A 12,789-nucleotide genomic window follows, 5' to 3' on the forward strand; every position below is an offset into this window, starting at 1 on the left:
TTGCTCGCGCGAGCATGCACGTGAAGCTGCCGCGACGGACTGCAATTAAACAATGCCGAAAAGAAAATTGATTTAAAAAAACGTGTTAGCAGCCGTATAAGTACACGGATTGTTTCTATGGGTAAATTCTTTTTTTTTCATTCAGGACTGAGCTTATATATGAAAAGTTTTCTCAAAAATCGGGTCAAGAAACACCGAACTTTTTCTAAGTGCAAACGCAGCCACTGCAAGAAGTATCTCAAGCCTCCACAGCATTGCACTTGATGTATGAAACGGAGTATAGCAACGCTAGCAACAACGCGTTTCCGCATTTGTCGTAAGGCTATCCGGCTATCGCGGAAATGGTCCGAGCACAGCACAGTTGATTTCGTCGGCACGAACTTATCTCTCCTCACCGCACTGCGCTGCAAGCTTCTTGTCCTTCGGGAACCTGTGAAACACCACATCGTCTCACCCGCGTGTGTTCGCGCAGCCGAATGCTGCACAGAACGAGGGCATGTTGGGCGCCCTTGGCTGTAGGCACTCACGCAGCACAGAAGGAAAGAACAGTTAACGAAAATCTCAAAACAAACGTGAGCGGCGGCGGCGGCGGCAAATATCTGGTAGCGTCGTTGAGTAAAGCGCAGGACGGAAAGAGGCATGCCAGCGCATGCCAGCACGCCGGTCCGGCAGCTCGGTCCCCGCCAGTGACGTCACTCTCGCCGGTTCTCTCCTCTGGCAACCACCTCACCCGGCGCTCCGGGAAGCGATGGGGGCGTGTCCGCGGGGGTGATTTAGAAAGCGATTTCCGCCCCTTATATTAATAAAACGAAGAAAAAAATTTCGGAACCATAAATTATTAGGTCTGTTCTTCCCAATCCCAGCAATTCATGGAAATTGAAAACCGTTTCAGCTTCCCTTTAATACCCACTTCTAAACTTTCCCCCACCCCCTTCCAGGAGAACTGCAAAAAGCCAGAAATGGTCTAGAAAAGCAGCACCCACATTTGAGGAAAATGGCACAAGCTGCTATGACGACTATGGCTCATACTTGGGAGTTAACAGTTTTGCATGAGTCAATTTATGTGCAGTACATCCGGCATGAAATGTATATGGCAGGCACTGCCCATTTCTTGTCCACTCCTCATTTCTTGTGCCTCTGTTTTTCTGTGCTTCTGAGTGCTTAGATCTGCATGGACGTAGTCTGTAGCCACCGCCACGGTGTGTCCCTCACTGCTAACTGTGGCTTTGGGATGCAAGACACCATCAATTACCTTTACTTTTTATTTCTTTTTTTGAAAAATCAGCACCTGTGAATAATGTTGAATTCCAATGGCGGAGTCGGAGCAAGTTTTTCTGCTCGTTTCGGAGCAAGTTTGTCCCAATGGCAGAGTGAGGGCGGGAGTAAGGTGTTCCAATGAGAGAGTCGGAGGGGATTCAGAGCGGGAGTCACCCCGTGGAGCAGAAAAAGATGCTCCGCCAAAATCGGCGGAGTGGACCGGAACTCTGCGTGACGTATTTCCTTTACCACGTTTGTCTGCTGGGAGGCGCCACCGGTCACGACTTGCGAGGAAGCAAAAGCTGCTGCATGCTTGGCGAGATATCCATTCCGCACTTTTAAATAAACAACAGGTGAACGGCGCTAAGAGATAAGTGACCGGTGCGGCGGTGCTGGGAGCAAACAGCGGAAGGAAGTGACAACACGCAAGGTATCCTGGGTAACTCTGTGATAGAACTTCTGCTTCCGCCTTGCTCCGGCGCCGCAGGTTGTGTTCCACTCGCAGATCCGGAGGGGTTGCTCTGCGCCAGAGTCAAGTGCTCGCTCGCGGAGTCCGTCGGCTGCTCCGACTCCGCCATTGGAATTCAACATAAGAAACTTTTTTTCCCTCCTCTCTTTTTACAGTGTATATATACAGGGTGTCCCAACTATCATGCACCAAGACTTAAAAATGCGTGAGTGCCACGTAGCTGGACAGAACCAAGGTAATGTTGTTTGCTGCTGCTTGGAGATACTCAGATTATCTTTTGCATTCCGCCTCATTACATAATTAATCTTAATTAATCAACTTCTCAAATGTTATAATTAGATGAAAAGTGTCAATGAGAAAATTGCAGAGCAACATGAAAAACTCCTGGTGCAGCTTTTTGAAGAACCTTTTGTTCAGCTCACCTCCACACCTATCATTAAGATTTCTCTCACCAGCGTACACATATTTTCCCTAACGGTTGATATTACGGACTTCTTGTGAAACATTCTTGGAATAGATAAAAAACGTACATGATGGGTGGGCTATGTCAGCGAATAAAGTACGCTAGCAGTGCGTGCTCAAGATACTATAGTCCTAGGCTAGCAGTTTGGCATAATGCAGCACCAACATTCTGAAACAGTTTACCTCACATGACCCAAATGCCAAATTTCATATCTTTTTGTTCACAACTGTAAACTTCACAGATAGATGGTTCAAGAACACTTTTCTGAAAAAGCTTTAAGCACACAATTGTTATTTTGGTAGCAAAAAAAAAAAATTAATTGTCCTTCCAGTGCCCGTGCCATGCTGTGAAGTTTCTAGACTTTGTGAGGCAACGATAAACTCCATTTCTGCAAACCATTTCTGCAAGAAAATGTTTTCTGTTCCAGTGTTGTGCTCCAGATAGTGTAGCTTGCAGTTTCCCTGCTTTTACATCTTCTTGGGTTGGTTTTGAAGTTATGGTACTGGTAGTTGAGTAGGAAGGCATTCCCAACCTCCACTGTTGAGCACCAGCAGCTGCTGGACAAGCTCAAACCAAAACTTATTCTGAAAACCCTTTTCCCAGGCTAACAAAATAGATAACCTTATGTATCTAAATAACAGTTTTTAACAAGCTGAAATCAATGATCGGAGAATAACTTGAATAATGAAAAAGTTAAATGTGCTACAAAGTACACTGGCATTCCAAGACTCTCAAGAGTGTCTTTCTAGCAGTTCGAGACAATTTTAACTGGACCAGCAATGCAATTTTTGAACATATCTTGAGGAAGGTATCTCCTAAATGGTGCTACTCTTAGCATTTCTGCTAAGGAGTGATAATTTCACTACTGCATAGTTTCATTTGCAATTGCAGCATGTCCTAAAGTGAATAATCAGAAAGTTAGTGATTCTTAATTGACTGCCTGGACACAGCAATATGTTGTGCAAATAATGTCTGCCTGCTCAGGTGAATCTCCTGGACAGACACAATTGCACTATATGCTCCGTGAAAATTTTAAAATATGATGAAGCTTAAGAAAAAAACTGCATGAATATCTAAAGGGTTCATCAAAAGTTAAGCACACTGCTAAGAGGCTTTTATTTAGTCATGCGTGCAGAAAACCTGTAATTTCAGTTCATATTCTTTGCGATAGTAATCAATTTAAATTTATTGCATGCCGATTTTACTATACCTGTACTGTTTCTGTGGTACTTTCTTCCTCCGAGTCATAATGTCCTCAAATAATACAGCTGGATGAGTGATCAACTACATGCAACTAATCTTTCAATCACAATTACATATCTGCCAACGTGGATACATTAAAAGTAGTAAAAATCCCGCAAACATGACATTGAGGGCAGGGAGGGGGAAAGTGGGAAGAGCAGAATAGCATTCATTTTTCTTTAAAGGGGCCCTAAAACACTTTATCTAAGTAATCATAGAATGGCCTCACCACTAAAGGACGTTGTCTTAAGAATCTCATGCAGCAAAAATATTTCGAACCCTTCAACTATAGGTGGAGTTATCGCACTGATACCCGGCTTTCTGTCTCTATTCGTCTCCACTAGTGCACTGGAAGCTACACAGTGGAGAAGCAAAGAGAGCAAAGTGCTGGCCAAAAGCTGAATGTCGCGGCAGCGAAAGGGCTCATTGCAGCACCCCCTTCTGGCCGCAGTAGAGCCCGCTATGCAGCACGCCATCTCGGATGCCACGTGCGGCAAACACAGCTATGCGCAGTACAAAGATGAAATTATTTTTCTGAGATCGCAGACATATATATATTTAATTTATTTAAATCAAAATTAGCAATTATGTATTACTGAGAATGTCCTCGCGATTATGAAATTGGCCAACAGCATCGGTGGACCAGCTGCCTTCGATGACATTATGAATGTGAGAACAAGCGACTGTTTACTGCTTTTGACATGAAACTGTAAATACTCTGCTGCATGCAGTGCAATAATATTTGGCTCACATGTTCACACAAGCCTTGTTAACAGATCGGCAACATTGTTTTACTGCGTTCAAAAAGTGTTTCAGGGCACCTTTAAAGCTTGCACTGAGCACATCCCTACTGTGTGATACATAAGCACTTCATTAACGATGATTTACCTTTAGGCGCCGCACACAAGCAGCAGCAAACTCGAACAGTAGAGGCTGGCAAGCAAGACACAGGTGTTAGATCTTGGTTACTTTTTCACTGACTTTGTTGTTGCCAATGTCACCTGTTTCGGGGACTTGCCTGTATAAAGTTGCTTGAAGCAAGTTATTTCACCTCTGACATTATTTTACCATTAGAAGAGTTCTAATGAAAAACTGAGTGACTGCTGAATGAAAAAAAAAAAAAAGAAAGATATTTTTCAGAATAGGCCACTTAAGTAGGCTTCAGTGAATCTAAATAGGTCAGTGGCAAACAATAAACTACCATTCTGTATTTTTTTACATGTACTATACTTTTGTGCTTATAACTGCACCAAAAATACAAAAAGCCTTACATTAAAATCAAGGTGCGGGTTATATGCGCATTTAGTCTTGAGATGTGGCTTCACGACAGTTTGACGCATGCTGCCGTGAAGCCACACTTCAAGGTCCACACTTTGAGGCACCAAAGTTCTCTGCCATTTTCATTATCCCAGTTTCATTACCTCCTTGAGAACTTCTCTCTCGCATGTTGAAGCTACATTTTCTGCTTTTACATAGACACCCATTCTCTGTTGTTCAAATCGCCGTTTTGCATTTTGTTATTAGTTAACGAATAGTGCAAGAAGTGCCAGTGAACCAGAACCCGGATTACAATAAGTTGCACTTGGTGACAGTCCTTTAGTGGAGATTATCAGCATCACCGAACAGGTGGGGAACAGAGCACAAAGATACGGTGTGAATGAGTCATGCATCTGCGAATGAATACTGTTTTGACAAAGATTTGAGAATTGTTGTACAAAGCTATTTCTGTCCTTTATACACACAGATATTTTTCTTATTCTGAAGGAGTTGTAATTGGGAGTGTGGGTTACATGTGGAAGTGCGTTATATGCAGAAAAATATGGTATGTGCACAATTGTGTAAAAAGCGTCATGGTCATCACAAAATTCAGCAATGGGTCTCCGGCATGGAAACTAAAAGCAGTTGTGGTATTTTATCAGGTACAGTGGCATATCCTTGATCAGCCTCTGCAGCCTTCTAATTTATGGTTAGACAGCTCTGAGCTGGTACTGCTTCTGGCACGGTCGTGAGCTTCTGGTTTTGTTCTTCTTCCATTCTCTGAAAGTCATGTTCATATCTGCATGTTTTGCTTGAATACTGCATGTGTTCTTCTTCACAAATTAATTTATGACGGACTCAGGCATGTACCTCCAAAAAATGTGTGGCATTTGGGTGTTATTTACATTCAAGAGGCTTTTGGGCTGTGCACTGAGCACAGTGTTGGTGGCGATACAACCAGGACCGAGTGAGGCAAGTTTTCACCGCAGCAATCGAAAGACGACGATGAAGATGGGCATCATGCTGACAAACACAAGAAATGTATACATGAGTGCACAAGGTAGTGACTCTCAAAAAGTCTTGAGTGGTTCTGGTAACAGTAGGACTCCAACGGCCTTAAAGGAGCCCTTAAACGGACACTAAAGGTTACTATGAAGTCAAGTTAAAGTGATAAAGCAATGCTCTAGAACGTCTAAGGTGTCAATATAATCACGAATAGAGCTTTAGTAACCAAGAAATTGAGGTAAATGCAGGACACGATTTGAGACCCCCCAGCGACATTCCGGTACTAGCCCGATGACGAAGGCACTCCTCATCATAATTTATGTCACTAGTACTCAACTACTCGTATTAAAAAGATCATTTCATTAGGTTATAAGACGGAAGAAAATACTACTTGTCGATTCTAAGAAAAAATAACATTTTGACGTTACCCTTCAGTAGGGTCGAAAGGTTTCGTTTTCGCTCGACTCTGCGCGCTCGACTCTGCGCCGCACGTGCTTTGGAGTTTCAGTTGTTTCATTATCGCATTGTGCTGTGCTGGTTCTGCTTGCTTGCAAAACTTGCATTTGGAACAAGCAGCGAGAATGCCACGTCCATGTGATGTCGTGGGATGCGTGAACGGTCCGCGAAGCTTGGCCAAGGGCAGTTTCAGCGGCGAATCCAACGTTACTTATCACTGTGTGCCAACGAGTGAACCTCTTTGTTCGAAGTGGTTAAGTGCCGTACCTCGGCCACAGAGCGTTGGCAAAGAGCAAAAAAATCGCATAGTGTGCTCGCTGCACTTTCGTCCAGAGGATTACGAGTTCAACACCGACTTACTGAAGCCGTGTGGAGTGCCTTTCAAAGCAATGCTTTCCCGTAGCGCTGTTCCGTCGGTCTTGTCTGCATTCTCTGAAGCGCAAGAACAACTGCAGGTCGAAGACGGGGCAGTGAGTGCAGCATTTGGTTTTCACGAAGGAAAAGCTACAAATGTGCGAATATGTATAGCCATGACATACAGTTGCTGTCGTAGTAGTACGCAACGACGCCAGCAGCGCGAGCCCTCAGTAGCAGGTCACATTCATCAGTGCTTAAATCGCTGAAGTCAAGCCCAGCATCGCGAGCCAATGTGTCATTGTCAGGGACGTCCACTGCAAAGAGCGTCAAAGTTGGCGTCATAAAATAAAGAACCAGCTTATCATCGTGCGCTTTCCCTTCTGCTAGCCACCATAGTTCCGCTTTCGCGCTGCTGTCGGCTCTGTCTTGGCTCTGTTTCTGGCCGCGCATTTGTGTTTTGCGCAGAAAACCTTTAGCGCCGTCTGCGGGCGCTGTTCTACTCACCGACGGTGGAACGTCACTATGAGACCATGATGTCACCAATCCTCGATCGGAGGGCGGGCGATTTGAGCTGCGCTAGAGGTACGCGGACGCTTCAGAACGCATTTTCTCTTAAAATAAGTCTCTTCTTCGGATGAAACAAGCATTTTGAGGTTTCTGGGATGGTATTTCAACAGTTCACGTTGACCTAATATTAATCGTTAGTGTCCCTTTAACCACTTTTTACCGAAGTGGAAAAAGGCACTTGAAGTAATACTTTGCCGCAAAAAGTACCTCAATGCGTTCAGGGGAACCGGAGCTATTCGCAATCAAACATGGCCTCTGCTGTGCTCCCATTCCTTCTTCAATGCCTTGCACTGCGGAAGCTACGGTGCAAGAGGGTGTGCCCCCCACAACACTCCCCCTTCTAAATGTCGCTGTAGCACACAATTCAAATTTAATTTTGGATGCTAACGTAGATGCCACGACTTCCACTTCTGGTGCCTACGACACGCTAAACATAATCCAAATGCAGTTGTTCACAGCGAGCTGCAGTGCACTTAGCCAGTGTGCTTGTGGCACCACTCTATGGCAACCGCAGTATCTACACCATTAGCCAACCACAGCTTGATGTCAACTATCGGCCCATAGCAGCCACATAAGGGAATGACAAAATAGTGCGTCTAGAAGAGAGTGAGGGCAGGGCCTTCTGCTGAAAAGAGAGCGTTTGAGAGAAAGATGACTTCCCGATCTGCTTGCGAGCTCCACGCACCGTGTACAACAGCACAATTTGGCTGAGATGTTCACAGCAGCGTATACTGCCCGTGGACCATGTTATTTGACCGAGCTCGAGGGGTGGTTCAGACATCTCCTGAGAATTGGTGGAGAATTTCACGTGAGATTTTTTTTTTTTTTGGTCCGTCGCTGTATATTTGAGACAATCAACAGGGAATTCCTTGGGAGGTTCCCTTCTCGTGGTTTGCTGCTGTACAGTCAGGTCATCTCAGGGTGTGGCCATGGGTGCCAACTATGGCCTGGGCCAGACAGACCGAAAGCCAGTACATCCTCAACAGAGTGGACATGGGTGCACACAATGACGTTCATTCAAGAAAGCCATTTAGCCTGGCAAAGGACAGCGAGCTGGAGCTTTGCTCAAACTAGCTACTCTGAATTTCAGGCCTATCCTAACAGTGACGGTGGTGTTACAGGAGAGGGAGAAAAGGCAATTCCTTTCTTCAAAATTTTCTTTCAGAATTTTTCGCAGTACCAGAGGTCCTGTGAGTTATACGTCTTGCACATTCTGTTCATCTGCGTCTTCAATGCAAATGGAACTGATGAACTTAACTCGGGCAACATCATCCTTGTCTCGTCACTTGAGGGGAGATGCTCCTCGAAAAAACATTTTTTAAATATTTGTACTAGAGATTTGAAAATCCACCCACTCATAAAGCATTTCAAGCAGATTTCAAATATGTCATTAGTTTCTGTGTAGCTGCTATAGTTCTTGAGTTAAACCCTACACAATGGCAAACGAGTGATTTTGCGGCCAATTTATTGTGTAATAAATTTTTGCAAAACGCTTTGTGCTGTAGCTTATTTAGCTCTTTGTAAACCGCAAAGTGACGATATTTATTCAAACAGCGTGTACAATTACTGGAACTATAAAAAAGATTAGGACACTTCAACTAATTTCTTTCACAACCACATGAAAATAACCGTGTACACTTAAATTGCCGTATACTAACGAAATTTGGCATACATACTTTTGAAGGTATGTAGTGCTAATACCTACTTGAAATTGCAATATTTCCAAGCAGTAAGTTGCAAAAGTACATGGTTATATTTCAGAGAATAGAGAAAAAAATTAGTTGAAATGTTCTTACTTTTTTGCATAATTTCAGTAATTGTACACACTGTTTGGCTAGATATCGGCACTTTACGATTTACAAAGACGTCAACAAGCTAAAGCTCGATGCTTTTGTGAAAATTTATAACATAAATAAGTGCCCATAAAGATGACTATATTTTGCCCATTGTGCATCACATAACTCTAAAACTATAACAGCTACACGAAAAGTAGTGCCATATTTGAAGTCTGCATAGCAAAATCTATACTTGACTGAATTTTGCAACCTTTAATGCAAGTAGTAAAAAAAAAAAAAAAAGTTTCGAGGAGTGTCTCCCCTTGAGTTAACGTCCGAGATGTTTCTCGATGCATTTTCTCTAGGAGCTCGTCCGCACATTGCTTTTTCGTATCGTTCAGTTTCTTCTTATAAAATGAAGAAGTCAGTGCCACAAACTCTGCAGCAATATACGAGCAGTTCACTAGCTAGCTGAATCGAGCACTGCTCCATGCTGTGCGTGGTTTCGCTTAAAGCGTTCCAAATACATCTACCATAACGCTTTGCACACGTTTATGACCATACACAAATTCCGGCACTGAGATGACACTCGCTGTATGCAGGTGCTGTTTTTGATTTTGAGACATTCATGATTGTTATATCAGCTGGTAATTTTTTTTAAACTGTGGAGACAATGCCAGGAATGCAGAAAAAATTAAGAAAAATTGCTTATCTGGTGAGGCCAAACTGTGTGCTGCAATGTGGAATACTTTGTAAATTCGTTTTATCTGCATTCAATATATAATGCAGTAAAAATCCCTAGTTGCAAAACAAAGAGTGGGGAATTTGACTGGAAATGTGAAGCTGGCAGCATCTGTAAAATGCTTGGAAAAACACATGCGAGTTCACAATGTACACAAGTGTGTACACAGTGTCTCAAAGAGTTAATCTGATAAGAGGACACAGGTGCTAAATCTGTAAACAGTACGAGTCAATACCCACTGCCAAATTCTATGATTAAAAAAAATTTTATTGCGATTGATTGTGGTTTTGCCAGAAAAGTCTAGCTGCATGAGCGACAAAGCGTGCTCTAGTAGTCATGTCCACTATGCATGGAATGAAAGTTATCACATTTTTTAGAGGAAAAGAACCGCGACTTCAGATCGGACATGAGAAAGGAGTGGACAGGACGAGCGGTAACTAGCAACTGAGGTTTATTACCATGAAACACAGAGCAGTAAAATGTCGCATCTGCGCGCAGCGTGCCTTGACATACTGATGAACAAAATGAAACGTGCGATAGAAAGCACCCTATATGACTGGAAAGTGCTAAGGGGCAAAAAATCAGCTATCACAGGTTAATCAAAAACTGGGTTTCTTTATCTAGGAGAGCCACCGAAGGCTCATTTACACACATGTCTAGTCTAAGCCAGCGCATGTGTGCTGCTTCCATAATTTCTCGCTTAAGTCTATAGAGTCTCCCAGTCCTACAATAATGGCTGGATTGAATTTGGGATAGCAACCTTTGCATTCCCTAGTATGTTGGGGGAGATTGGCGCCGCTATGACACTCCAAGGAGCGGAAATGCTGCCGCAGTCTATCATTAATACATTGACCAGTTTGGCCAATGTAAACACTGCCGCATTGCAGCGGAAACTGGTACACCACATTGGTGGCACAGGGCACGTACTGGTACTTGTGCTTAGTTTTTGGTTATCACATTCTTGCTTCAATTTCGTATTTTCTTGTGTGCAGCCACCAACATAGGGCATTTTACAACTTTTAGAAATATAGTCAGATATTGAAATAGTGACAACTCAATTCGGGGACCAAATTAAATACAACAATATTGGAGTCATTATTCTAAAGTTTTGAGTATTTGCACACCCCTACTTTTTAATAATCATATTAATTGGTTGGGTTCACATGGGCCAAGAAAGCAAAGTGTGGCTGCCAAAAATGTTGTATCCACACATTTGTGGGTAGCTTCTGTTTTCAAGTAACATGCTATAGAGTTGCCCTCAATGCCCTTATCACGTATAATAGCAAAAGTAATTGATTAATTAATCAACGGGTAATCTTTTAATTGCTGTTGATTAATTAATTAACGTTTAATATTTTAATTGCTGCTAAACCCTATAAAGTGTAGTTTTATTGTTGTTAAAAACCGAACTTTGGAACACTAATTCGGTATGTACATGTGCATTTCCAGTAATATTTAACTGGAAATACTGAATCACAAGAAGACTGTTTGGACAACGTTACTAAGTCCAACTGCACCAATAATCCTATTACACAAATCGGGTAATGATAACATTCAGCCTGCGACAGGAATGAAGCTGATGTTTTAGGAGTGATCTGCCATTTAGAAATGGGCTTCCCCAAATTTGTAACAGTGAAAACTTAAAATGAGCTCATCAAGAAGTAAGAAATTATTCTGCTGCAGTGCAAAGCTCAGTCACTGCTATGTTTTCCTCTTTGTCACTTAGACATGAGAGGACAAAAATTTAATTAAATACGTACATCAAGCCATTACACACACCGCATGCAACGACTTGTACACAATAATTCCTTCTTCTTCGCATGCGCAAAAATTACCGCGTAGAATTTAACTCTCTTTCGCAGCTAAATGACACTCGATGAGGAGGACCTACATGCGCAAAGCTGACACAGGTTCGTGGCAGTTCATTATATTCGTGGAGCGTAACGTTAAATATGTGACGACAGGCAGCACTGGCATACACTAAAACGCCATCTACGATTTCTAAACGAATAAACGGCAAAGGTGGGCTCACCGCCTTTAGGGGATGGTGGTTATATATCAGTTGCTCCAGCACCGAAGTCTTGCCGCAGCCTTTGTGTCCGCAAACCATGATCTTGCTTGTCTTTCCCGATGACACTGATGACTTCAGCATCTGCACGCCGCAGTTTGCTACTCAGTCCAATTCACAAGCTTATACCTACCACGAGCAAAATACTACGCAAGCATAATTACAATTGTTTGTTTTTGTCCATGCCCACGTCGCTTTTTAGTAGCAGAAAGCATCACAGAAACATTCGCAACTAGGACAGCACTATATCAAGCAAGAACAAAGGACGGTGACTTGCGCGCATTCGGTTTAGAATTCACTGAAAGGAAAACAAAGACACGCCGCAGTAAGTTACGGATGCCGAGCTGGCGAGCTACTCTGACATGATCTGACAGCATCCTTGCACAGAATTCCTAGGGCATGCATAAGGTGACGCTTACCTTTACAGCACAGATGCCACTCGGCACCTCTTCAAAAGGCAATCTCCCAGTGAGATTTTACAGAGACTCTTCTTCTTTGACAGACATGTTCTATCGACTAATCACTACTTTATTCGTGTAAAACAACCTCAACTTCCTCAATACCATCGCAACAGCAACAACCATAAATCCCGAAACCAGACAAAATGATACCGATACCAATGGCATAGCTATAGCATAACCAATGCATTGGCATAACCCATAGCCTGCCATAGCCGATGGTTTCATGTTTTCATCTTTAAATGGACTACAGAAAAAGTCAATAATAAAGGTTTGAGTTTTTTTTAGGTAAATGAGTTTACAACACTGTTATCTTTTTTTTATTATGCGGAGCCTCATTGCATTTTAGCAGGCGCTGATTTTACACAAATCTCAATATTGCTCAAGAATACATCGACATAATGCAACCCACTGTATCAAAATCTAATATATATTCTAACACTTTTAGTCCCCTTAGCAGCGGAATGCTTTTGTTAAATCACAAGGTTGTCTTGTACTTGAGAAACCGGAACTTGAAAATAATAAAAGTGGAATGAAGCAGACGACACTGTAGCTATCACTACTACACTACTACGGATGTTTTTGTTTAGTCATGATGAGTGAACCAATGTGGTGTCAATTGTTGCATTGCAGATATAAAATATTTACTTCAAAGGTAAGAGAGATAGTTACA

General features: G+C 42.7%; 1 protein-coding gene across 4 annotated transcripts in view; it reads right to left on the reverse strand.

Annotated features, from left to right (window-relative positions):
* The window catches only part of kappaB-Ras (NFKB inhibitor interacting Ras like 1), a 78,256-nt gene extending 65,960 nt beyond the window's left edge, over window positions 1-12,296 (reverse strand). The window contains exons 1-3 of one of the 4 annotated variants that reach the window (XM_075671833.1): window positions 12,078-12,296; window positions 11,823-11,956; window positions 11,623-11,742 (exon numbers count right to left, since the gene is read on the reverse strand). In XM_075671833.1, coding sequence (XP_075527948.1) covers window positions 11,623-11,742; window positions 11,823-11,873 — 171 coding nt within the window. In that variant the 5' untranslated portion in view covers window positions 11,874-11,956; window positions 12,078-12,296. The remainder of the gene's footprint in view (window positions 1-11,622; window positions 11,743-11,822; window positions 11,957-12,077) is intronic. The other 3 variants (XM_075671859.1, XM_075671841.1, XM_075671851.1) reach the window with 3 other exon arrangements.
* Between the last annotated feature and the right edge of the window lie 493 nt (window positions 12,297-12,789).

The sequence above is a fragment of the Dermacentor variabilis genome, chromosome 1 (genome assembly GCF_050947875.1).
Source record: "Dermacentor variabilis isolate Ectoservices chromosome 1, ASM5094787v1, whole genome shotgun sequence".
NCBI classification, from domain to species: Eukaryota; Metazoa; Arthropoda; class Arachnida; order Ixodida; family Ixodidae; genus Dermacentor; species Dermacentor variabilis.